At 38.1% G+C, this 27,917-nt stretch overlaps 2 protein-coding genes across 2 annotated transcripts in view; one reads left to right on the forward strand and one right to left on the reverse strand.

The window, feature by feature from the left end:
• The window catches only part of LOC100614186 (zinc finger protein 429-like), a 54,871-nt gene that overhangs the window by 13,406 nt on the left and 13,548 nt on the right, over positions 1-27,917 (forward strand). Inside the window, 1 exon segment of the mRNA XM_016935567.3 lies at positions 23,434-23,529. Within this exon segment, the coding sequence (XP_016791056.3) occupies positions 23,496-23,529 (34 nt within the window). The 5' untranslated portion in view covers positions 23,434-23,495.
• The window catches only part of LOC134809095 (uncharacterized), a 115,664-nt gene continuing 102,816 nt past the window's right edge, over positions 15,070-27,917 (reverse strand). The window contains exon 3 of the mRNA XM_063801455.1: positions 15,070-15,248. The gene's annotated coding sequence lies outside the window, so the exon portion shown is untranslated. The remainder of the gene's footprint in view (positions 15,249-27,917) is intronic.

The raw sequence follows: 27,917 nt of genomic DNA on the forward strand, positions 1-27,917 counted from the left end.
TAGCTGGGATTACAGGCACCCGCCACCATGCTCGGCTGTTTACATGTTTTTCAAGCAGGGTCTCGAATGTACCCCCCAATAACTTTTTTTTTTTTTTTTTGAGATGGAGTCTCCGTCTGTTGTCCAGGCTGGAGTGCTATGGCTCACCGTAACCTCCGCCTCTCGGGTTCAAGCAATTCTCCTGTCTAGCCTCAGGAGTAGCTGGGATTACAGGCGCCTGCCACCACGACCGGCTAATTTTTTTTTTTTTTTTTCAGATGGAGTCTCGCTCTTGTTGCCCAGGCTGGAGTGCAACGGTGCAATCTTGGCTCACTGCAACCTCCACCTCCCGGGTTCAAGCGATTCTACTGCCTCAGCCTCCTGAGTAGCTGGGATTACAGGCATGCACCACCATGCCCGGCTAATTTTTGTATTTTTAGTAGAGAAGGAGTTTCACCATGTTGGTCAGGCTGGTCTTGAACCCCTGACCTCAGATGATCCACCCACCTCAGCCTCCCAAAGTGTTGGGATTATAGGTGTGAGCCACTGAGCCCAGCCTTTTTTTTTTTTTTTTTTTTTTTTTTGAGATGGAGTCTCTCTCTATTTCCCAGGCTAGAGTGCAGTGGCATAATCTCAGCTTTGCCTCCCGGGGTTCAAGCAATTCTCTTGCCTCAGCCTCCCCAGTAGCTGGGACTACAGGCGGGTGACACCACATCCAGCTAATTTTTTTGTTTTTGTTTTTGTGTTTTTTTTGAGTTGGAGTTTTGCTCTTGTCGCCCAGGCTGGAGTGCAATGGTGCGATCTCAGCTCACCACAACCTTCGAATCCCGGGTTCAAGGGCTTCTCCTGCCTCAGCCTCCTGAGGAGCTGGGATTACAGCCATGCACCCCTACGCCCGGCTAATTTTGTATTTTTAGTAGAGATGGGGTTTCTCCATGTTGGTCAGGCTGGTCTCGATCTCCTGACCTCAAGTAATCTGCCTACCTCGGCCTTCCAAAGTACTGGGATTATAGGCGTGAGCCATCGTGCCTGGCTTTTTTTTTTTTTTTTTTTTTTTTGTATTTTAGTAGCGATGGGTTTTCACCATGTTGGCCAGGCTGGTCTCGAACTTCTGACCTCAGGTGAATTGCCTGCCTCGGCCTCCTGTTTTTAATATTTTCATCATAAAATCTTTGTCAGTTTCTATGTCTAGAATGGTATTTCCTAGGTTATTTTCCAGGGCTTTTCTTCCTTATAATTTTAAATTTTACATTTAAGTCTTAAATTCATCTTGAGTTTATTTTTGTATATGGTGTAAGGATGGGGTGCAGTTTCAATCTTCTACATAGTATTTGCTAGTTATTTCAGCATTATTTATTAAATAGGGAATTATTCCCGCATTCCTCTTGTCAGCCTTGTCAAAAATCAGATGGTTGTAAGTGTGAGGCATTATTTCTGGGCTCTCTGTCCTGTTGCATTGGTCTATGAGTCTGCTTTTGTACTAGTACCATGCTGCTTTGGTGTCTATAGCCCTGTAATATAGTTTGAAGTTGGGTAATGTAATGCCTCTAGCTTTATTCTTTTTGCTTAGGATTACCTTGGCTGTTTGGGCTCTTTTTTGGTTCCATATGAATTTTAAAATAGTGTTTTTTAGTTCTATTAAGAATGTTGCTGGGTGCGGTGGCTCACGCCTGTAATCCCAGCACTTTGGGAGGCCGAGGTGGGTGGATCACAAGGTCAGGAGATTGAGACCGACCTGGCTAACACAGTGAAACCTTGTCTCTACTAAAAATACAAAAAATTAGCTGGGCGTGGTGGCACGCGCCTGTAGTCCCAGCTACTTGTGAGGCTGAGGTGGGAGAATCACTTGAACCCGGGAAGTGGAGGTTGCAGTGAGCCAAGACCACGACATTGTACTTCAGCCTGGGTGACAGAGTAAGATTCTGTCTCAAAAAAAAAAAAAAAGAAAAAGAAAAAAGAAAAGAATGTCTTGGTAGTTTAATAGAAATAGCACTAAATCTGTAAAAAATTTTTAGGCAGTATGGCTTTTTTTTTTTTTTTTTTTTTTGAGACTGGGTCTCACTCTGTGGTCAGGCTGGAATACAGTGGTGCCGCCTTGGCTCACGGCAACCTCTCTCTCCTGGGTTCAAGTGATTCTCCCATCTAAGCCTTCCCAGTACCTGGGACTACAGATGTGTGCCACCACATCATCTAATTTTTGTATTTTTTTGTAGAAACGGGGTTTCACCATGTTGACCAGCCTGGTCTCAAACTCCTGACCTCAGGTGATCCAGCCACCTCAGCCTTCCAGGCTATGAAACAGTTTTCCATTTGTTTGTGTCATCTCTGACTTCTTAGCAGTGCCCTGTAATTTTCGTCTTAGAGATCTTTCACCTCCGTGGTTAGCTATATTCCTAGATATTTTATTCTTTTTGTGGCAATTGTGAATGGGATTATGTTTTTGATTTGGCTTTTGGCTTGGATGTTTTTTATGTACAGGGATGCTACTGATTTCTTTACATTTATTTTTTATCCTGAAACTTTGCTGAAGTTGTCAGTTTAAGAAGATTTTCCAGGCCAGGCACAGTGTCTCACACCTGTAATCCCAGCACCTTGGGAGGCCAAGGCAGGTGGATCACCTGAGGTCAGGAGTTCGAGATCATCCTGACCAACATTGTGAAACCCCTGTCTCTGCTAAAAATACAAAAATTAGCTGGGCATGGTGGCGCATGCCTGTAATTCCAGCTACTCGGGAGGCTGAGGCAGGAGAATCGCTTGAACCCAGGAGGCGGAGGTTGCAGTGAGCTGAGATTATGCCATTGCACTCTAACCTGGGTGACAGAGCAAAACTCTGTCTCAAAAAAAAAAAAAAAAAAAAAAGAAGCTTTTCTGCAAAGATTATAGGGTTTTCTAGATATAGAATCATGCCATCTGAAAACAAGGATAATTTGATTTTTTTTTCTTTTTGGATGCCTTTTATTTCTTTCTCTTGCTTGATTTCTCTGGCCAAGACTTCCAATTCTATGTTGAATACAAGTGGTGAGAGAAGGCATCCTTGTCTTGTGCCAGTTTTCAAGAAGGAATGCTTGCAGCTTGTGTCCATTCTGTATGGTATCTACAGATTTCTCATAAATAACTCATTATTTTGAAATATGTGTTTTTAAGGCTTTTAGTTTTTTGAGGGTTTTAAACATGAAGGATGCCAGATTTTATTGAAATATTTTTCTGCATCTATTGAAATAATCTTGTGATTCTTGTCTTTAGTTCTGTTTATGTGATGAATCAGATTTATTAATTTGTGTGCACTGAACCAACCTTGCATCCCAGGACTAAAGCCTAATTGATCATAGTGCATTAGCTTTTTAATTTGCTGCTGGATTTGCTTTGCCAGTATTTTGTTGAGGATTTTTGAAGCAATGTTCGTCAATGATATTGGCGTGAAGTTTTCTTTTCTGTTTTGTTTCTGTCAGGTTTTGGTGTCAGAATGATGTTGTTCTTACATAATGAGTTAAGGGGGAGTCCCTTCTTTTCAATTTTTTAATAATAGTTATAGAAGGTATAATACCAGCTTTTCTTCGTACATCTGCTTAAATTCAGCTGTGAATCTGTCTGGTCTTTTTTTTCCCCCCTGTTTTTGGTTGGTAGGCTATTTACTACTAATTCAATTTTGGAGCTTGTTATTGGTCTATTCAGGGCTGCAATTTAGTATTTTTTTAGTCTTGGGAGAGTTTACTCGTCCAGGAATTTATTCACTTCTTTCAGATTTTCTAGTTTGTGTGCATAGTGGTGTTCATAGTAGACTTCAATAGTTATTTGTATTTTTGTGGGACTCAATGGTAATGTCCCTTTTGTCATTTCTAATTGTGTTTATTTGGATCTTCTTTCTTCACAATCTTGCTATGGTTCATCTCATTATTTTTTCCAAAAGATTTAACTCCTGGATTTCTTGATACTTTGTATAACTTTTCATGTCTAAATCTCGTTCAGTGCAGATCTGATTTTGGTTATTTCTTGTCTTCTGCTAGCTTAGGGGTTGGTCTTCTCTTGCTTCTCTCATTCTTTTATTTATGATGTTAGGTTTTAAAATTTATTTTTAACTTTTTGATTTGAGTTTTTAGTGCTATAAAGATTTTTCTTAAGACTGCCTTAGCTGTGTTGCAGAGATTCTGGTAGGTTGTATCTTCGTTGTCATTTGTTTCAAAGAACTTCTTGATTTTTGCCTTAATTTCATTATTTTCCCAAAAGTCATCCAGGTTCAGATTGTTTAATTTCCATGTAATTATATGGTTTCAGGTGGTTTCCTATATATTGAATTATATCCTTATCAAGCTGTGGTCTGTTTGTGTTTTTGGTATGATTTTGGGGAGACTGAATTTGCTGAGAATTGTTTTATTTCTGATCGTGTGGTCAATTTTAGAGTATGTGACATGTGGTGATGAGAAAAATGAATACAATGTTGGTTTTAGATGGACACTTCTATAGATGTCTAGTAGGACTATTTGATCAAGTGTTGAGTTTAGGTTTTAAAATCTTTGTTAATTTTCTGCCTAATAATCTGTCTAATAGAGTCTGTGGGGTGTTGTAGTCCCCCACTAATATTTTTTCAGAATCTAACTCTCTTCATAAGTCTCTAAGAAATTCCTTTATTCATATACACCCATGCATTTTTTAGAACACCTTTCTCTCTTCTGCATTTTTGTTTTTGAGATGGAGTCTCACTCTGTCGTCCAGGCTGGAGTGCAGTGGTGCGTTCTCGGCTCACTGCAACCTCTGCCTCCCGGGTTCAAGCGATTCTCCTGCCTTAGCCTCCTGAGTAGCTGGGACTACAGGCATGTGCCACCATGCCCAGCTAATTTTTTGTGTTTTTAGTAGAGACAAGGTATCACCGTGTTAGCTAGGATGGTCTCGATTTCCTGACCCCTTGATCGGCCTGACTCGGCCTCCCAAAGTGCTGGGATTACAGGCGTGAGCCACCACGCCCGGCTATAAGCATTCTTTCAAGTGCACGCACGATATGCCCAAGGCTGCTTCTTAGATGTCTGAATACAGTGTCTAATTAAATTCAGATGTCCAAGAGTTTAAGAACATGTCCAGAGACTTGGCTGTTGTAGGAGAAAATATAAATTAGAAATAAGAAGCTTTATTCTGTTAACTGAAAGTAAGGGAGGATATTATGTTTCTCTCTTTTCTTAAAGCATTTAGATTATATGTACATATTTTTCTCTGCTTTTAAAAAATATTTGTAAATCTTTTTTGTTGTTGTTTGTTTTGTTTTGTTTTTTGAAATGGAGTCTTGCTCTGTCGCCCAGGCTGGGGTGCAGTGGCACAATCTCAGCTCACTGCAGCCAATCTCTGTCTCCCAGGTCCAATCAATTCTCTGCTTCAGCCTCCCAGTACCTGGGATTACAGGCACCCGCCACCACGCCTGGCTAATTGTTTTGTATTTTTAGTAGAGACTGGGTTTCACCATCTTGGCCAGGTTGGTCTTGAACTCCTGACCTTGTGATCCACCAGCCTTGGCCTCCCAAAGTGCTGGGATTACAGGCGTGAGCCACTGCGCCTGGCCAATATTTGTAAATCATATTTACAGCTAGATCAATCTTGTGGGGTTTTTTGTTTGTTTTTTACTCAGAATTGTCTTAATCGAGAACCACAGAACCATTGCTTTGTTTTTGCTTTGGCAAAAGTATATACATATATATATATATATATATATATATATATATATATATATATTAGTCTTTTAAAGTAGACATAGATTTGTTTAGATTAAAGCTCATTTTAAGAGCACACAAAAATTGAACACAAAGATAGGATTACATTTAGCACTACAGAATGATAGAGATTAAAAGATGCTGAGTAAGTTTCTTTGACAGAAAATTGATAATCCAAGGTAATTATCTAATATTTGCAGGCTGAAGTACTTACACTGCAAAATCAAAAACTGTTCAGTGTATAAACTGAACAGTGGAGTCTGTAGTTGTATTTGGTTTTGATTTATTACTTCAGAACAATTAGCATAGTTATTTGTAGTGTTTGTAGACAACTTGCATTCATATAAATTATGCAGTATTTTCTACAATAGTATGAATATAAGACACAATATTTAGTAAATTTTTTTTTTTTTTTTTGAGATGGAGTCTCACTCTGTTGCCCAGGCTGGAGTGCAGTGGTGCCATTTTGGCTCACTACAACCTCTGCCTCCTCGGTTCAAGCAGTTTTCCTGCCTCAGCCTCCTGAGTAGCTGGGATTATAGGAGCAGGCCACCACGCCTGGGTAATTTTTGTATTTTTAGTAGGTACGGGGTTTCACCATGTTGGCCAGGCTGGCCTCAGACTCCTGCCTCCCAAAGTGCTGGGATTTCAGATGTGAGCCACCGTGCCTGGCCACAATATTTACTTTCAATGAGTTTCCTTTTTTTTTTTTTTGTTTTTGAAGCAGAGTCTCGCTCTGTCTCCCAAGCTGGAGTGCAGTGGCACAATCACGGCTCACTGCAACCTCTGCCTCCCAGGTACAAGCGATTCTCCTGCCTCAGCTTCCCCAGTAGCTGGGATTACAGGCGCGCACCACCATGCCCGGCTAGAATTTCTTAAATAGTTATTTTAATATTGTTATTCATACTTTTTAAATATAAAATGTTTTAACTGAATTATGGTTACAAGTAATTTTTAATAATTCTACATTATGACTAGTACATTAAAATTATTTATCCTTAGATATTTATATCTAATATCCAAAGAAAATTCACTACAAAATTGTTGTAGTAGATATGAGTCTGACATGCTTATTAGTTTATCCAATAGGGATAATTATAGGTAAGCATGATTTTAATGTCTATTATGTCACTAAATTTGAATGCTGCTATTACAGGACAAGCAAACATGACAAGTGATGTGGCCATGCCAAAATTGTAATAGCTCTTCAGTTAGCTATGCTGCAAGCTCAAATATATTCCAGTGTGTAAACAAAGCCAGATTCAAATTCTTCATCTAATGTGCTAGTGGAAATTGTCAGATGTGTTTCAGTATAGTTCCCCCATTTAATGGTTAGGAGATGAGACAGCAGCAGAGATGAAAGAGAAATCTTATAAAATTTTGCTGAGAATTTGTACCCCCTGCTTTTTTTTTTGAGACAGAGTTTTGCTCTGTTGCCCAGGCTGGAGGGCAGTGGCACGATCTCGGCTCACTGCAACCTCAGCTTCCCAGGTTCAAGCGATCCTTTTGCCTCAGCCCCCCTAGTAGCTGGGATTACAGGCACGCAACACCAGGCCTAGCCAATTTTTGTATTTTTAGTAGAGACGGGGTTTTGCCATGTTGGCCAGGCAGGTCTTGAATTCCTGTCCTCAGGTGATCCGCCCTCCTCAGCCTCCCAAAGTGCTGGGATTACAGGAGTGAGCCACCACGCCTGGCCCATCCCCTTTTTAAATAATGTTCATGTTTCTCATGCTGAGAATAGTTGTGCACTTTGGGTATTTAAAGAGAAATTTTTAACTTTTTATTTTCTCTCAATATAATCTTGCTCAGATAGAGAGCTGTTTTTTGCTCAAATCCTTTGGGTGTCTGTTTCAGGGGTCCTATTAGTATCCCATGGTGTCTGTGAATAAGGTGGGCTGTCACAGGGAGAATTCTTAGATCTATCTCTATCTGGACTCATGCTGGAAATCCAGCAGTATTTTTTTCATGTCACCATTATAAATAGAAGCTGAGGCTGAAACACTGCTCCCATTCCCATTATCGTGAAGGTGCAATTTCACCCAGGAGGCCTGCAGGCTCTCCTGCAGCTCAGGCTTCATTGATGGGATGCTGGAGTGCTGCTGTGGCAACTGGGGTTCATGTAAGATGTGAGCTGCCAGTGACAAGCTTTATGTTGTGGCCTCTGCGTCAGTGGCAGATGGTAGGCGTCAAGAGAGGACATGGCCATCAGGAGAGGGCAAGCAGGGTGCTCTAGCCCAGTGCTAAAGGAGTAAAGAGCCATTGCTTTAAAATATAAATAGCCAAAAAGATAACACCCTATTCAACCATTTCTGTAGGAGAGTGGGAGCCTACCTTCAGCAGGCACCTGGCTTCAAGTTGCAAAATTACCTCCTGTTATGAAGATGTGAAAAGTTTATTTTGTCATTGAATATAACCAATTAGCATACACGGATGGCCTTGCCAATTACCAGCTGAATTTAGGATGAACTACGTATGACATGGTGCTGTAAATTTTTCTACTTGTGGACTAACTATGGTGACTGTCTTTCTGTCTTTGCAATCTGTTGAGCAGATTGACTGTAATGCGTGTCACATTCAGGTTAAATTGTGTAATAAAACAGTTTTCTTTCTGTTCTCTCATTTTGGAGATTTTCTGGGGCTGGAGAAAATTTTTCTTTTAATTATATTTTCCATACACTGTCTAGAATTAGCAGACATGATATAAACACATGCCAACCAAGCTTTACTCTAGAGAGGATTTTTCCTCTCAGGCTTCCAGTCAGCTCATAGATTTCTACAAACTTCACAGGATGGCAATCAACCATTTCACCTCTTTCAGTGACTCTTGTATCTTCAGACCTGAAACTAATTCAGAGACCAGGGGGACCAGAAACCCAATCAGAGTAACATGTGAGTGTTGAGTAGACATGTAGACATGAGAATCTCCGCTTTCCCCTTCCTCCTATTGCTAAAATACCCACAAATATGCCAGTAACACCTGCTGCAGATCCAAATTCTGAATCTAGGTCTTGAGATTTGGGAAACAAAAAAAAACAAAAAACCTTTCATCTGAGGAATGCAAGTTCTTTTAGTTGTCAAACTCAGAGAGACATTAAAATGACAACACAGTTTTGTCTTTTTCCCATCTTTAAATTATGTGGTTTTTTTTTTTTTTTTGAGACAGAGTCTTGCTCTATGACCAAGGCTAGGGTACAGTGGCGCGATCTCTGCTCACTGCAACCGCCGCCTCCTGGGTTCAAGTGATTCTCCTGCCTCAGCTTCCCAAGTAGCTGGGATTACAGGCCTGTGCCCTGGCTAATTTTTGTATTTTTAGTAGAGACAGGGTTTCACCATGTTGGCCAGGCTGGTCTTGAACTCCTGACCTCAAGTGATCCACCTGCCTCGGCCTCCCAAACTGCTGGAAAATTACAGGCGTGAGCCACTGCGCCCGGCCCTGAATTATGTATTTATCTCTTAAAACTGTTAGCTACTGCCACCAGTAGCTATAAATTAAACTAATAATGCCACACTAGACACTATAACCATACTCTAAATTTTAACGATGTATATCCAATCAATAATCAATGTCATTTCTGTAAATTAATGAAAATTTCTGATAAACAATTTTATATCAGCCATCTCTCTGTCCTTCTCTTTTTGCCTTTTCAGATCGACTTATAACTGCTCCTAATCAAAGTGTAGATGACCTGCAACTTGAAGGTTTGCTCCCAGGTTACAATCCTCAAGCTTTGCCTCAATAAACTGTCTACTTATATTCATGTTGCCTTAGCTTTATTTCTTTTAGGTAGACATATCAGAACATGCTAAAGCAGCCTCTATAAAGGGATCCTTCCTTTGATTGTACTCTGCTTGCTGTAACACCCAAGAATGAAAAGCCAGGTTGATCCCACCTAGAATCTGTAAATAAGGTCTGGTGTGTTCCTGGAATTTATAAGATAAGGCCAGACTTTGAATTGAGAATGTAGAAAAAACCAACAAGAGACATTTTCTGCATTGTCAGATGTCAACATAGATATCTTAAAGTTCCCCTTTGAGAATGTGATTCTTTCAGCTTCTCAGATCTTGTCCGGTGACATGCTACAGTTATGTGAGGGGCATCAGGTATAAATAGAATCTGATGGCAGAATATGTAAGTGTGAACAAGCATCTTCAGAGTGAGAGATCAAGATGATAATGTATCCAGAGCCATAACCAAAACTATACCTACCTATAAAATGTGGGACTGGAGTAGAATATTCCTGTTCTTCCTCTTACCTAAGGGCTAGATAATCAGGACAGGTGATCCAGATTCTCGAGCTTCTCCAGGGCAGTTTAATTTTTTATTTAGAATTAGCCTGAGTCGGCCGAGCACAGTGGCTCACACCTGTAATCCCAGCTCTTTGGGAGGTCGAGGTGGGCAGATCACCTAAGGTCAGGAGACCAGCCTGGACAACATGGTGAAACCCTGTCCCTACTAAAAATACAAAAATTAGCCAGACATGGTGGCATGTGTCTGTAATCCCAGCTACTCAGGAGGCTGAGGCAGGAGAATCGCTTGAACTTGGGAGGTGGAGGTTGCAGTGAGCCGAGATTGTGTCACTGCACTCTAGCCTGGGAGACAGAGCGAGACTCCGTCTCAAAGCAAAAAAAAAAAAAAAAGAATTAGCTAATTAGCTTGAGTCTCTCCTGCCTGGCTTATCACTGGGCCATCAGCCCAGGGTCACTGGGAACTCTCACAATCAGCTGGGTGTCTTTGAGACATTTGAGCACGTCCGGAGCAGAATTGTGCCAGGTTAACAAAAGTGGTTAATTCTGCTTCTGTCTCAGTGTAAAAATTGAGTCATCCTGTGTTTGCTCCTTCCCTCACACAAGAGATGACTTTGGTGGGTACCCAGATGAGAGTTTCTCCAGTTTTCTGGTACTTGGGTGAAAAACAACCAGGATGTCTGGAGACTCAAACGAATAAACTAATTGCTTTTATTTCATATGGCCATTGGAAAAATAGATGAAGCAGTCATAGTTCCTACCATCCAGGAACTTTTAGTCTAGACTAGCACCTGAATAAAGGGTTGAAGTAAGTAAGCATCATATGGTTGATACAATGAACAGATGTGTGCAAAAAACCTTGGGCTTTATCTGGGCCCCTTTCTTTATCTTGTAGTGACTTCTTATGTCATCAACTAAAGGGATATTTATGAAAAGAAGAGTTGTTATTATTACATGCATTTCTATTACCTAAGAATATATATTTATCTTCTAATAATTACCCTAGAAAGCCTTACGACATTTATTTAAATTGCTTATTAGTATGCATTATATAATTGACAGGGCAGTGGCTAAAAAAAAATTATATAAACTCTGAGATATAAGTTTCTCTTAGGCAAGCTTAGGGAAACACAACTGGAAATACCCCAGTGGCACAGAGAACAGAATTCCACATAAGGTCCACTCCCTGCCCCAGTTCTGTTCAGATTCACTCTATTTGGGGGTCTTATTTAGATCTGGCCCCACTCTGGAGTCTTGCCTCACAGAACTGATTGGAAGAGATCAGAGTTTTGGCTGGTGAATCCTGCTGCCTTTCTAAAGCTGGTACTCACAATTTTCTGCACCCCAAAGGAGATAAATGGGAAAAATAAAGTATATATTTTAAGGTCTTCATTTTTAAATTTTCTATTAAATCAGTGCTTGCAGAGACATTCCATTTAGCAACTTGTTTTCTATTCCTGCAGATTCAGTAGTTGCTCCACAAGTCACAAAAAAGCAAATATAAACCACAATAAAAGTTTCTCTAAACTGCATTAAACTTTTCTGTATTCCAGTCATCTGTCTGCATTTAGCTTTTATTGTATATATTTTCTTTAAAAAACCAAGAACAGAAACAGAAGATGAAATACATATGCTGGGCCCTTAACCTAATGCTGGGAATTATTAAACACTTAGTACCAACTCCCAGTGTGTTATGAGGATTAAATCACATAATGCATTATTTCTAGCGCAGTGCTCTGCAACATACTCTTGCTTACGTAGTACCTGCTTAGTAAACATTGCATTAGTCCATGTGTACATGTTGTTTTCCAAATGCAGGCTTATTCAGGCACTGCTACCTTTTGTTGCCTCTGTAAACTTTAAAGAGCCAGCGAAGAATTTGATGCTTTAGGATGGAGATTAGTTGTCTTCATTTGTGCCAGAAGTATTTGTGTTGTGACAACAGTGCCAAGTGTAAGGGACTCTGTGCTGTGCCTGCTTTCTCTAACTAATGCTAATAATGAGCCTGGGGGAGCATCATCCGCATTGACAGGGGACTTATTTAAAACACACATTCATGTACTCTTTGAAAACCTGCAGAATCACATTACACAGAGAGAGATTAATATTACCGAGTGGTTTATAAACTCATTAAAGCTTGAGAGACAATGCTTAGCTAAGTGGTTATAAACCCAGGGTTCTATTAGTTTGGTGCAAAAGTTACTACAGTTTTTGCCATTCTAAGTAATGTGGATTACTTAGATGTGGATACTCAGATTACATGGCCAATTCACAGAAATATCTTTGCTCGTGCCCTTTCCACGGGTTCTTTTTATTGTTGGACACATCCATGTTGTTTTAATTAAGAGCCTCATGTGATTCTAAGGTGAGGCCAGAATCACGTATGAGGGGTTGAAGATACACTCATGAGAGTTCAGTTTCACCTGTTTACTACAGGGTGATCATAGGGCCTGTTCTGTTTGGTTTTGGTATGGACAGGGCAGTGTGGCCCATATTTTCATTACTGTAGCAGAGATTGTTGGTATCTGTGGCAGGGAAGGGCACCTAAGACAGGAAAGGAGAAACACATATTTCTATCATCATGGAGCAACTAATTGTTCCTGAATTTTTCATGTTATAAAGGACAGAAATGGATGGACTTTTTCAGTGGGTCTTGGTCCTTCTGCTTGTGGGTGTGGTGGTAGCAGGTAAACAAGTGGTGCTGACACCTTTAAAGGCATATTCTCAAGATGCAGGTCTAATTTGTCCAGAGAATCTCAACTGAAAAGGAATCCCAGAGAAGGAGGAGATACGGAAAAAATATGCCTTTTTTTAAGCTAAACACGTCTCAGATCAAGAGCTGTGTCCATTCTGCCTCCTGAAATTCCATGCGTTTAGTACTTGCAAACCTTTACTTCTCTTCTTGTGTTTTTCCTCCCTAATGAGTTTAACTATTTTTTAAATTTTTTATTGATAGTCAAGGGTCTCTGAAAAATATTTCTTATTTATTTATTTATTATTTTTATTTATTTATTTATTTTTTGAGACGGAGTCTCGCTCTGACACCCAGGCTGGAGTGCAGTGGCGCGATCTCGACTCACCGCAAGCTCCGCCTCCCGGGTTCACGCCATTCTCTGCCTCAGCCTCCCGAGTAGCTGGGACTACAAGCGCCTGCCACCACGACCGGCTAATTTTTGCATTTTTAGTAGAGATAGGGTTTCACTGTGCTAGCCAGGATGGTCTCGATCTCCTGACCTCGTGATCCGCCCGTCTCGGCCTCCCAAAGTGTTGGGATTACCGTCGTGAGCCACCACGACCGGCCCCTGAGAGAAGGCATTCTTGTCTTGTGCCAGTTTTCAAAAAGAAATGGTTTCAACTTGCATCTATTCGGTATATTGGCTGTGGGTTTTTCATAGATAACTCATTATTTTGAAGAATGTACCTTCAATGCCTAGTCTATTGAGGGTTATAACATAAAGGATGTTAAACTTTATTGAAAGATTTTTCTGCTTCTATTGAGATAATCTTGTGGGTTTTGTCTTTATTTCTGTTTATGCGATGAATCACTTTTATTGATTTGAAGCAACCCTGCATCCAGGGATAAAGCTTACTTGATCATAGTCGACTGACTTTTATTTTATTTATTTATTTTTTGAGATGGAGTCTCATTCTCTCGCCTAGGCTGGAGTGCAGTGGCGTGATATCAGCTCACCGCAACCTCCGCCTCCCGGGTTCATGCCATTCTCCTGCCTCAGCCTTCCAAGTTGCTGGGATTACAGGTGCCTGCCACCACACCTGCCTAATTTTTGTATTTTTAGTAGAAACGAGGTTTCACCATTTTGGCCAGGCTGGTCTCGAACTCCTGACCTCAGGTGATCCACCCACCTCGGCCTCCCAAAGTGCTGGGATTACAGGCGTGAGCCACCACACCCAACCCATAGTCGATTAACTTTTTGATGTGCTTCTGGATTTGGTTTGTCAGTATTTTGTTGGGAATTTTTTATCAATGTTTATTAAGAATATTGGCCTGAGGTTTTCTTTGTTTTGTTTTGTCTCTGCTAGGTTTTGGTATCAGAATGATGCTGTTCTTATATAACGAGTTGGGGAGAAGTTCCTTCTCAATTATTTGGAATAGTTTTAGTAGGAATAATAGCAGTTCTTTGTACATCTGGTAGAATTCAGCTGTAAGTCTGTCTGGTCCTGGGCTTTTTTTGGTTGGTAGGCTGTTTATTACTAATTAAATTTTGGAGCTTTTTATTGTTCTATTAAGGGATTCAGTTGTTGTTGTTGTTGTTGTTCAATCTTGGGAAGATGTATTTGTCCGGGAATTCATTCATTTCTTCTAGATTTTCTAGTTTGTGTGCGTAGAAATGTTCATTGTAGACTTTAATCATTATTTGTATTTTTGTTGGGTATTGTCTCTTTTATCATTTCTAATTGTTTCTTCATTAATCTAGCTAGTGGCTTATTTATTCTTCATTAATCTAGCTAGTGGTTTATATTATTAATTTTTTCAAAAAATTTACTCTTCGATTTCTCCATCTTTCTTGTAGTTTTTTATGTTTAAATCTTCTTCAGTTCAGACGTGATTTTTGTTATATCTTGTCTTCTGCTAGCTTAAGGGTTGATTTGTTCTTGCTTCTCTCATTCTTCTATTTATGACATCAGGTTGTTAAATGGAGATTTTTCTAACTTTTTGAGGTGAGCACTTAGTTTATAGCACTGCCTTAGTTGTGTTGCAGTGATTCTGCTGTGTTGTATTTTTGTTCTCACGTATTTCAAAGAACTTCTCAATTTCATTTTAGTCATTCAAGTGTAGGTTGTTTAATTTTTTATGTGTCTGGTTTCAAGTGCTTTTATTTGTATTGAATTATATTTTTATCAAGCTGCAGTCTGAGTGTGTTGCTGATATGATTTGGGGATTTTTGAATTTGCTGAGGATTGCTTTAGTTTTAAATGTGTGGTCAGTTTTAAAGTATGTGCTCTGTGGTAATGAGAACGATGTATATTATGTTGTCTTTAGATGGAGAGTTCTGTAGGGGTCTGTTAGGACAATTTGGTCAAGTGTTGAGTTCAGGTCCTAATATCTTTGTGGTTTTTTTTCCTCGGTAATCCATTTATTAGTGTCTGTGGGGTGTTGTAGTTTCCTACTATTATTGTGTCAGAGTCTGTCTTCATAAGTCACTAAGAACTTGCTTTATTTATTTGCACCCATAAATTTATATAACACATTTTTCTCTTCTGCTTTTTTCCCCATAAACACAGTGTGCCCAAGGCCATTCCACAGATGTCTGAATTCATTGTCTACTGAAATTCCGACGTCTTGACAGTTCAACATGTTCCAGGACATGGCTGTTGTAGGAAAAAATATGAATTAGAAATAAGAGGATTTATTCACATACCTTAAAATAAAGGAGAATATTTTGCTCATCTCTCTTTTCTTATAGCATTTATATTATATGTAGACAATTTTCTCTGTTTTTTTGAAATATATGTAAGTCATATTAACAGCTAAATAAACCTTTTGGCATTCTTTTTTACTCAGGATTGTCTTTATCTAGGACCTTAGATTCATTGCTTGTTTTTGCTTTGGCAAAAGTTTATGTTTTTTGTTATTAGCCTTCTAAAGTAGACACAGATTTGTTTAGATTAATGTCATTTTAAGTGCACACAAAAGTTTGGCACCAAGATAGGATTAAATTTAGCAATACAGAATGATTAAGGCCAAGAGATACTGAGTAAGTTCCTTTGACAGAAAACTGATTATCTGAGGTAATGATCTAATATTTGCAGGTTGAAGTACTTACACTGCAAAAGCAAGAATAGTTCAGTGTATAAACTGTGGAGTCTGTAGTTGTACTTTGCTTTCTATTATATACTTCAGAATAATTAGCATAGTTATGTGTACTGTTAGTAGACAACCTGCATTTATATAAATTAAACGGTATTTTCTACAATAGTATTCATACAATAGTAGGAATATAAGGGCAAAATATTTACTTTGAATGATTGTTTTAAATAATCATTTTAATATTGTTATTCATACTGTTGAAATGAAGTTTTTTAACTGAATTGTGGCTACAGATACTTTTTAAATATTTTACATACATTATGACTATTACATTAATTTATACTTATTTATATCTAATATCCAAAAAATTGCTACCAAATTGTTACAGTAAATATTTGTCTAACATGCTTATTAATTGATCCCATATGGGTAGTTACAGATAAGCATAATTTCAGTGTCTTTCATTTCACTAAATTGGAATGCTGCTATTACGGGACAAATAAACACCGGTGATGTGGGCACTGAGAAACCATAATAGCTGTTAATTTAGCTGTGTTGCAAGGTCAAATGTATTTCACTATATAAACAAAGTCAGATTTCAATTTTTCACCTACAGGGGCTTATGAAAATTGTCAGATGTATTCCATTGTAGATCTCCCATTCATTGGCTAGGAGATAAGAGAGCAGCAGAGATAAAAGAGAAACCTTATAAAATTCTGCTGAGAATATTTTTTCCTTTTTCATAATGCTCATGTTTCTCATGCTGAGAGTACCTGTGCACTTTGGGTTTTTTTGTTTGTTTGTTTTTTGAGACGGAGTCTCGCTCTGTCACCCAGGCTGGAGTGCAGTGGTGTGATCTTGGCTCACTGCAACCTCCACCTCCCAGGCTCAACTGATTCTCCTGCCTCAGCCTCCTGAGTGGCTGGGATCACAGGCACACGCCACCAAGTCCAGCTGATTTTTGTACTTTTAGTAGAGATGGGGTTTCACCATGTTGGCCAGATTGGTCTTGAACTCCCGGCCACAAGTGATCCGCCTACCTCGGCCTCCCAAAGTGCTGGGATTACAGGCATGAGCCACCACACCCAGCAGCACTTTGGGGTTTTAGAGAGAAATTCCTTTAAGGAGAATATTTTCTGGCTGATTTGATCAAGTTTATGTCTAATCAAAGTGTTGTTCTTAAGATGCCTTTAACTTTTTTTTCTCCATATAATCTTGCTCAGACTGAGAGCTGTTTTTCTCTCCAGTGCTTTGTATGACTGTTTCAGGGATCCTGTTAGTATCCCATGGTGTCTGTGAATAAGGTGGGCTGTCACAGTGAGAATTCTTAGACCTATTTCTATCTGGACTCATGCTGGAAATCCAGCAGTATTTTTTTCATGTCACCATTATAAATAGAAACTGAGGCTGAAACACTGCTTTCATTTCCATTATCATGAAGGTGCAGTTCTACCCAGGAGGCCTGCAGGCTCTCCTCCTGCTGCTCAGGCTTCACCCTCTGATGTGGCACTCAAGTGCTGCTGTGGCAACTGGGGTTCATGTAAGATATGAGCTGCCAGCTGTATGCCCTGTGCTGTAGGCTGTACCTCAGTGGCAGATGGTAGGATTCAAGAGAGGACACTAGCCATCAGGAGAGGGCAAGCAGGATTGCTATAACCCAGTGCTCAGGGAGTAGAGAGCCATTGCTTTAAAATGTAAATAGCCAAAAAGATAGCACCCTAATCAACCGTTTGTGTAGCAGAGTGAGCCGACTTTCAGCAGGCACCTGGCTTCAAGATGCAAAACTACCTCATATCATGAAGATTGGAAAAGTTTATTTTATCACTAAATATAACCAATTAGCATACATGAATGGCCTCTCCAGTTACCAGGTGAGTTCAGGATGAACTATGTATGACATGGTGCTATATATTCTTCTACTTGTGGACTAATTATGGTGACCACTAATTATGGTGACAGACTAATTCTGTCCTTGCAATCTGTTAAGCAGATTGACTGTGATGCATGACACATTCTCAATTAATTGTGTAATAAAACATCATTCTTACTGTTCTGTCATTGTGGTGTTTCTCTGGGGATGGAGAAAATTTTTCTTTTAATTATATTTTCCAAACACTGTCTAGAATTATCAGACATGATAAAAACATATAAGGTGCCAACCAGAATTTACTATAGAGAGGACTTTCCCTCTCAGGCTTCCAGTCAACTAACAAATTTGCTGCAAAGTGCCTGCTTTCTCTTAAATGTACAGGCAGAATTATGTCTCTGCCTGTTAGATACCTGTAGTTTTCTATAGTCACTTCTAGAGAGACTAGACCAGATTTCTACAGACTTGACAAGGCAACAATCAACCATTTTACCTCTTTCTATGACTCTTGTATCTTCAGTTCTGAAACTGATTCACAGACCCTGGACCCCAGGTACCCAATCAGAGTAACGTGTGCACTGAGTAGACATGTGGAAATGAGAGTCTCCACGTTCCCCTTTCTCCTCTTGCTAAAATGCCCACAAATGTGCAGGTATCACCTGCTGCTACTCTATCCATCCAGAGCCTAAATCTGCAGCTCCAAATTCTGAATCTAGGTCTTGAGATTTGGAAAATAAAAAAAAACTTTTCTCTGAGGAATGCAAGTCTTTTTAGTTGTCAAACTCAGAGAGAGATTAAAATGAGAGCACATTTATGTCCTTCTCCCCTTTTTGAATAATGTACTTATCTCTTGAAAGCATTTGCTATTGCCACCAGTAGCTATAACCTAAACTAATAATGCCACTCTGGACACTATAATTCATACTGTAAACCTTAATGATGTACATCGAATCAATAATCAATGTTATTTCTGTAAATAAATTTGTACCAGCCCCATCTCTGTCCATCTTTTTTTGGCTTTACAAATCCACTTGTAACTGTTGCTAAACAAAGTTTAGATTTTAGGCAACTTGAATCTTTGCTCCCAGGTTATAATCCTCAAGCTTGGCCCAAATAAACTGTCTACATATATTCATGTTACCTCAGCTTATTTCTTTTAGGTAGGCATATTATTTAGAATGTACTAGAGCAGCCTCTATGAGGTGATTTCTCTTTTGATTGTACTCCACTTTCTGTCACACCCGAGAATGCAAAGCCAGGTTGATCTGACATAGAATCTGCACGTAAGATCTGACCTCTGCCTGGGATTCACAAAGCAAGGTCAGGCTTTGGATTTAGAATGTACAGAAAACAAACAGGAAACATTTTCTGCATGGTGAGATGTCAACATAGATGTCTTGAAGTTCCCATTTGAGAATGTGGCTCTTTGAGTTTTTCAGGTCTTGTCTAGTGACCTGCTGCAGTTATGTGAGGGGCTCCAGGTGTAAATAGAATCTGATGGCAGAATCTATAAGTGTAAACAAGCATCTTCAGAGTAAGAAATTAAGGCCACAAAGTATCCAGAGCCTCCACCAAACTACACCTATGTGTTAAATGTGATACTGGAGTAGAGTATTCTTGTCCTTTGTTTGTTTGTTTGTTTTTAACCCAAAAGCTAGCTAATCAGGATGGGTGATTAAAGTTCTGGAGCTTCACCAGGGCAGTTCAATTTTTCATTTAGCCTGAGTGTCTCTTCCCTGACATCAATGGGCCATCAGTTCAGAAGCACTGGGAACCTCTCACAATCACCAGGACATCTACTAGAAATTTGAAAATGTCCAAAACAGAATTGTGTCGAGCTGACAAAAGTGTATAATTCTGCTTTTGTTCAGTTTAAGTAAAATAGTTTACTCTGTGTTTTCCTCCCCTCATACATGAGATATTTTTGGTTGGTACCCAGATGAGAGTTTCTCCAGTTTCCTGGTACTTGAGTGAAAAACAAGGAAGATGTCTGGAGACTCAAACAGATAAACTAATAGCTTCCATTTCATATGACCATTAGAAAAATAGATGAAACAGTTATGGCCCCTACCATCCAGGAAATTTTAGTCTAGGCCAGCAACTAGAGAAAATGGCTAATTTGAGCGTCATATGGTGGGTACAATGAATAGATGTGTGCAACGAAACTTGGGCTTTATTTGGGTCACTTTCTTTATATTGTTGCGACTTCTGATGTTATCACCTAAAGGGATATTTATGGAGAGAAGACTTATTATTTCTGTTCTTTTTACCTTGCTAGGAATACATATTTATCTTCAAATAAAATTATCCTAGAAAACTTTAAGAGATTTGTTTAAATTGCTTGTTAGTATGTGTTATAAAATTAACAGGGCAGTGGCTAAAAAAGATCAAAGTTACACAAACTCTGGGATTTAAGTTTCTCTTAGGTAAGTTTACAAAAACAGAACTCAAAATACCCAGTGTCATAGAGAACAGAATTCTACTTAGGATCCTCTCCCTGTCCCAGTTCTGTTTAGATTCACCCTCTATGAAGGCCTTACTAAGGTCTGGCCCAACCCTGGAGTTTTGCCTCACAGAACTGATAAGAAGAGATGAGAGTTTTGAATCCTTTTGCCTTTCTAGAGCTGATGCTCAAAATTTTTTAAAAATCCAAAAGCAGATGAATGGGATAAATAATGTATTTTAGGGTCTTAATTTATTATTATTATTATTATTATTATTATTATTATTATTGAGATGGAATTTCACTCTTGTCACCCAGGCTGGAGTGCAGTGGCGTGATCTTGGCTCACTGCAACCTCCACCTCCAGAGTTCAAGCGATTCTTGTGCCTCAGCCTCCAAAGTAGCTGGGATTACAGGCACCCGCCACCATGCCTGACTAATTTTTCATATTTTTAGTAGAGGTGGGGTTTCATCATGTTGCCCAGGCTGGTGTCCAACTCCTGACCTCAGGTGATCCACCCACCTCAGCCTCCCAAACTGCAGGGATTACAGGTGTGAGCCAATGTGCCTGGCCTTTTTTTATTTTTTTAAACAGTGCTAGCAGAGACAGTCCAAGTACTACTTGTTCTCTATTTCTGCAGATCCAGTAGTTGTTCCACAAGTCACAAAAAAAGTAAATATAAACACAACACAAATTCTGCTAAACTATACAAACTCTTTCTATATCCCTTTCACCTGTCTATATTTAAGTTTTATTCTACACATTTAAAAAAAGTCAATGACAGATAATCAGAAGAAGACATAAAAATGCTAGCCCCCCCTCTCTAAAATCTGGGAATTATTAAAGACAGTACCAGCTCCCAGGGTGTTATGAGGATTAAATCACAAAGTACGTTATACCCAGCACAGTGCTCTGTAACATACTCTTGAGCACATAGTACCTGCTTAATAAACATTGCATTAGTACATGTGCACATGTTGGTTTCCAAATGTAAATTTATTCAAACGTTGCTGCCTTCTGTTTGTTCTGTAAACTTTAAAGAACCAGCAAAGAATAAGGAAATTGGTTGTCTTCATTTGTCCTAGAAGTATGTGTGTTGTGACGAGGGTGTTCAGTGTAAGGGACTCTTTGCTGTGCCTGCTTTCTCTAATTACTGGTAATGATGAGCCCAGGGGAAGCAACATCAGCATTAACAGAGAACTTGTGTAAAATACCCACTCACAGACCCTTTCCAAGCCTGCAGGATTATATCACACAGAGTGGGGCCAAAGTTACCACGTGATTTTAAAGCTTATTAAAGCTTGAGGGGCAATGCTTAGCTAAATGGTTATCAGCCCATGTTTCTAGTTAGGATTACATGGTTAATTTGCCGAAATCTCTTTACTTATGCCTTTTTTATTTTACAGGTTCTATTTATTATTCTGAGTAGAAGCATCCATGTTGTTTAAATTAAGTGCCTCATGTGACTCTTAGGTGAGGCCAGAATCAAGTATGAGAGGTTCGAGATACATTTATGAAAGTTAAGTTCCACCTTCTGTTTGGATTTGGTAGTGACAGGAAAGTGTAGCTCATATTTTCATTACTGTAGCAGAAATTGATGGAGTCTGTTAAAAGGGAGGTCACCTGAGGACAGGAAAGAAGAAGCTTTTACTTTTATTTCCATGGAGCAGCTCATCATTCCTGAGTCTTTATTTTAATATAAAAAACAGAAATGGGTGGACTTTTTTTGCAGCTCTGGGTCCTTCTGCCTGTGGGCGTGGTGGTAGTAGGTGAACATGTGGTGCTGACACCTTTAAAGGCATATTCTCCAGATCCAGGTGTAATTTGTCCAGAGAATCTCATCTGAAGTGAATTTCCAGAGGAGTAGAAAGAGGAAAAAATGACTTTTTTTCAGCTAAACATGCCTCAGATAAAGAGCTGTGTCCACTCTGCCTCCTGGAATGCCATGCTTTCAGTACTTGCAAACCTTAATCTCTCTACTTGTGTTTTTTCTCCCTAATTAGTTTGTTTTAAGTATGTTTTAAATTTTTTATAGTAGTCAAAGTTCTCTGAAAAATATTTCTTTCCTATATACGAGAGCTTTCTCTACATTCTCTACATCATGGCTTCTTATATGCCATGCAAAATTCTCACCAGGAATTTATGGTCTGCAATATGAAAAATGTTCCCCTTGTGGTGTTGAACATGGGAAGGTGTGGATACTGAAGATTCCTATTGGGAAAAGCTGGGGTCCTTAGTAAAGATGAAGAACATCTAATGTTGAGATTCCATCTGAGCTCTCCCTTAGCTCTATGCAGAACACTGTTTAGAAAATGCTGATTTAAACAAGATGGCATTTATTACACAAAAACTTCTGAAAAATTTATTAGGAGATACTTGCTATTAGGGTGTTAAAGACAGACTATTTAAAATCACTACTAAAAATGACAAATTTTCGAGGTAACTTATAACTCAACATATCTTTTACATCTGAAACATATACATAACTGATTCTGTATGATGCAAGTAGAACACTGAAAAGTGTACACATTTGTGTTTATACTTTATCATCCAGAAAAGTATTATAGATACACTGGTGTTGTGGATCTTATGCCATTCTCTTTTCTCAGGATTAGAGACATTAGGAAATATTTCTGTGTAAATAAATATTTTATTGGATAATTTCAGTCACTCCTGTAAGTCAGAACCAGTTCTTTTTACTCTCTCATTTTGCCTTTAGTCAAGTTATAAATTTTGCTGGCTACCTGGTAAGTGTGTGTGTGTGTGTGTATGTGTGTGTATGTGTCTATGTGTGAGTGTTTGTGTTTTTCAGGGACTGTTGACATTTACAGATGTGGCCATAGAATTCTCTCTGATGGAGTGGCAATTCTTGGACACTGCACAGTGGAATTTATATAGGAACGTGATGTTAGAGAACTACAGGAATCTGGTCTTCCCGGGTGATGACAACTTCAACACACAATTCCAAACATACCCTAATGGTTTCATTTCTCTTTTTTGTAGAATGTGTTTTGGTAATTTATGCTTTGCATAAATGATTTTCAGATCTGTGTTTTCAAGAAAATCTTGGGGATTTGTCCATGTATAAAATAACTTTTTCAGGATGTTTCATCTTGACCTGAACTTTCCACATTCTGAGCTGATCTGTGTCCTTTACTCTAGATTAGCAGTAATTTCATTAATTTAGGGACATAAAATATTGTTGTCCATAACTTAAAATCTAATTGCCAACACCAAGTTTTGACTCAGTATTACTTGATAGTGAAATTAATAACCTACAAATTTAAAATATTTAATAAAATTCCCTGTTAGAAATCAGTATTTTGTGATTACTTTATGAAAATATTTTATCACACCCTCTTTTCTGGACACATAAGTAGGTTGGTAACTGGAGAATATGAGCAAAATTTACATTATTCATTTGTAATGAAATAGGTATTGCTGTCTCTAAGCCAGACCTGATCACCTGTCTGGAGCAAGAAAAAGAGCCCTGAAATATGAAGAGACATGAGATGGTGGATGAACACCCAGGTAGGTGAGAGTGAAGGTGAATACAATGTTTGACACAAATGAGAGGTCTAAAAATTAAGGAGTCAGCCAGTTGTTAAAATATGAGTTGGAAAGCTGTGTTTTATAGGAAATAGTTTCTGGGAAGCCTAAGGGTTTTTTGTTTGTTTGTTTTGTTTTGTTTTATCTCAAATTTGGACATCTTCTGTTTTATGCTTTTAAATTTTCTAAGGATTCTGCTTTCTTTGTAGTGGTCTTCTTTCAAGTTTTCAGTGCGAGCCACTACCCTGTTCATGGCATATAAAAAACTGCACAGTCTGACTGCTTTTACATTCTTTTTGGGAACACACAAATCTGCATAATTTTAAGAAACTCTGTGTTAAACAATTTTTTAAGTTTTCTTTTTGTATCATGTGTAAAATGTGAGTTGTAGTTTCTGTTCCTTTTTTTTGGTTCATTTTTCTGCACATTTCATCTTGTTTATATTACTATAGTCTTCAAATATAGTTTGAAGTTAAAAAGTATGATGCCCCTGTGCTTTGTTTTTATTTTTAAGATTGCTTTGACTATTCAAAGTTTATTGCAGTTTCATGGAAATTCTAAAATTGTATTTTCCATTACTTAAAAAAATTGCCACTGAAATTTTGATAGAGAGTTATCGAATCTATAGATCACTTTGGATAACATGGCACTTTAACAGTATTTATTTTTTAAATGCATAGACATGAAATATTTTTAAATTTATTTATGTCTTTTCTAATTTCTATTACTGATGTATCATTATAAAGACTTTTTACCTCCTTTGTTAAATTTGTTCTCAGAAATTTATCATTTTAATGCTATTGTAAATAAGATTGTTTTCTTCCTGTATTTTATCAGAGAGCTTGTCTTAAGTGTATGGAACCCTAACTTGTAAGTTAATTTTATATTTTCCTAATTTACTGATTGTATTTAGTAGTTTAGACAGGTTTTAATGTACTGTTTATGATTTTATATATATAGGATCATATGATCTACAACCAGCAACTTTTTACTTGTTTTCCATTTGAATGGCTCTTTTTTATTTTTCGACTAATTCTTCTGCCACATACTTTCAATGCTATGTTAAAATAGAAACATTGACAATGGGCACAATATAGTTTTGCATTGGTGTATGTGAATTTGAAGGAGCAAAGACCTCTTCAGGTTTTTTAAACTGCTTTCAGGAGGTAAAGATCATCTTTTGTTGGGCCCCCAGGGTGATGGGATGCCCTCTGGGTTGTAGTAAAGAGGGGTTGCAGCTTGGTCACCAGGCTGCTGGGTCTGCACTAGGGTCCACCTTTAGTTGGCTTGTTACAAGGGGATTTGGTAGTTGTAATTCCCATTTTATATTTTGAATAGATTGAATTTCTTCTGGTACTTTGCTCTGTAGGGCAGACACTAGTGCAGGTTTCTGCAGTCCAGTCTGCATAAGGTGGGCCTTATGTCAAAATGTGGATGAGTACAGCTTTCACTGAGTACCAGAAAGAATTTTTCCAGGTCACTGTGTGGGTTCCTAGGTAGGCAGAACTGGCCATTAACTGTGGCTCAGGGAGCTGAAACTGAGTCATTGAACTGCTTCAAGAACCATGGTAAAGGCCAAGGTCTGCAGGCCTGCCTGCGTGGCTATAAATGAATGTCTTCCTCCAGGCCTCTGGAAAGGCAGGACCTCTCTCAGATTGTGGCTGGAAGGAGTTTGAGATGGTTACACCGTAAGTTCAGAATTTTCTGTTGTGCCAAGCTAGGTAGGCCACTTCCTAGTCTGTAGTTAAGTCTGCAGTTAAGAACTTCCTAGTCTGTAGTTTACCACCTAAATAAGGACCTGCCTTCTGAAAAGAAGACTTTTCAATCTTGGGCTTTATCAGATCTTCACAACTCCCTCTCTGGATCTCAAAGCTCTCTTAAAGGCACTTATATTTGAGATGGGGTCTTGCTACACAATCCAGGCTGGTCTTGAAATCCTGGCCTGAAGCAATTCTCTAACCTGAATGTACCATGTAGCTGTCATTACAGGTTTGAGCCATGAGGGCCTGGCTCTCTCATGTAGGTATTTTTGTGAGAGATGGCTGACAAATTCTCTTGCTGTGCAGGGAGTAAGAAAATAGGGTACCCTTCCTTCTTCCATCTTACTGATTTCACTCTCTTTATACATTTTTATTCTTTATTTTCTATTACAAATTTGTAATTTTAGATTCAGAGATTTAGAACAATATTCTAGAATTTACATGTTATGCCTAAAGTAAATTAGATAATTAGTAGACACTCCATATTTACTAAAACAGTTACTTATAAACTTAAGCTTGCTGTAGGCAAAAAGGAATTATAGGATTTGCACCCACTTTTTCAGCCTATATCTAAATAATCACATAATTTTCTCCCATATATTTGTTTTAGGCTTTAACCATATTCTGCTTACATTTAGCAATGTAAGGCTATTCTTTGCTTCTAAAGTTGGGTAAGAGCAGTTTTATTTTGTGTAAGAATAGCATATATTTAAAACATAAAAATTATTTCTAGTTTTAAAAAATGTTTAAAGTTTCTCATGAGAATCTTTTATTTATGACTATACTGCAATTTCTCTGAAATTTTACAGCCATATAGTGCATGTCAATGATTTAAAATACCTGCCTTCCATGAGTACACAGTCAAATACTGTAATTATCTAGACAAATCTTTTCTTCATAGTACATCAATATTGCAAACCAGAATTTATGAATAAACATTTCTCTTATTATTGTTTTCCAGTCTATATTGGTGTTTTATAGTGTTGGTTTCTTAACAGCAGTTTATTGTGGGTTTTGATTTTACTTAGGTACAATAATATTAGACAATTTGCAATTCTATTTGTACACTTTAAGTCAATGTGGGGTTTAATTATAAATCAGCCATATGTCTATCACAATGAGATTATATACGTGTGTGTATCTATAAATATAACCCTAATTTTTGTTATGGCTTATCTTGTATACATTCTCTCTTAGCTGAATGGTTGTTTTTTCTTGTCCAAGTGAATAGTCAAGGAAATAGTCTTATTTTCACCATGTGTTTAATGATGAATATATATTTTCTTTGTGTGAGAGAGACACTTTTGTGATTTGAAGGTAATTTTTGAAAAAAATTATAATTCTGTATTTTTTCAGTTTTTCTTTGAAAAACATTGTTGTAAAAACATAAAATTTACCATCTTAAATCTATTAAAGTGTACATTTCAGGGCCAGGCATGGTGGTGGCTCACATTTGTCATCCCAGGATTTTGGGAGGTGAAGACAGAAGAATTGCTTGAGCCCAAAAGTTTGAGGGCAGCCTGGGAAACATATGGAGATTCTCTCTCTACAAAAAAATTATAAAAATAGCCAGGCATGGTGGTATGCACCTGTAGTTTCAGCTCTTTGGGAGATTGATGGTGGAGGATTACTTGAGCCTGGGAGCTTGAGGCTACAGTGCGCCTCAAGCTTGGGTGACAGTGAGACCCTGTCTCGAAAAAAGAAGCTGTACATTTCAGGATTGTTTAGTATATTCATATTATATAAAAGAATTTTGTAAATTTTTCATTTTGAGAAACTAAAACTCAATACCCATTAAGTAACAACTGCCTATTTTACCCTCTCCCCAGCCCTTGACAAACACCCTTCCATGTTTTGTTTCTATGAGTGTGACTAATTAAGATATCTCATATAAGTGAAATCATATAGTATCCATCATTTTGTTACTGGCTTATTTCAGGTAATATAGTATTATCATAGTTTATCTTAAAATATGACAGGATTTACTTAAGGCTGAGTAACATTCTACTGTGTGTGTACGTGTGTGTGTGTGTGTGTATAATGGTTTTTGATGTGTTTATAAGTCAAGGAATATCTAAGTTGCTTCAGCCTTTTAGCTTTTGTGAGCACTGGCACAAAAAACATGGATGTTCAAACTTGTCTTTCAGGTCCTGTGTTGCATATTTTGGATATAAATTCATAAATGAGATGGCTGTATTTGATGATACTTTTATTTTAATAACTTGAGGAACATTTATACATTTTGAAATAATGACTACATCCTGGTTTTCCACCCACAATCAACATGACTGTCATTTTTATTGAATCATCAACAGATTTGGTATTTCTAAAATATTGATATCTGTCATTCTATTAAGTATAAGGTGATCTTGTTTTTCAATGTAATTTTTATTCATTTCTTTACAAATGGTAATTCTGCATGTTTTTTCAAAGCGTTTTCCCATTTGTGTATTTTTTTGATAAAAATTTAGTTCAATTATTTCTAAATCAAGTTATTAAACTTCATTGTTCAGTTTTAAGAGTTGCTTATATATTTTTAATATTAATTCCTATCATATGTGATTTGCAAATACTTTCACCCACTTTCTGAAAGGCATTGTTACTCTATTG

Source organism: Pan troglodytes, chromosome 20 (assembly GCF_028858775.2).
Source record: "Pan troglodytes isolate AG18354 chromosome 20, NHGRI_mPanTro3-v2.0_pri, whole genome shotgun sequence".
NCBI lineage: Eukaryota > Metazoa > Chordata > Mammalia > Primates > Hominidae > Pan > Pan troglodytes.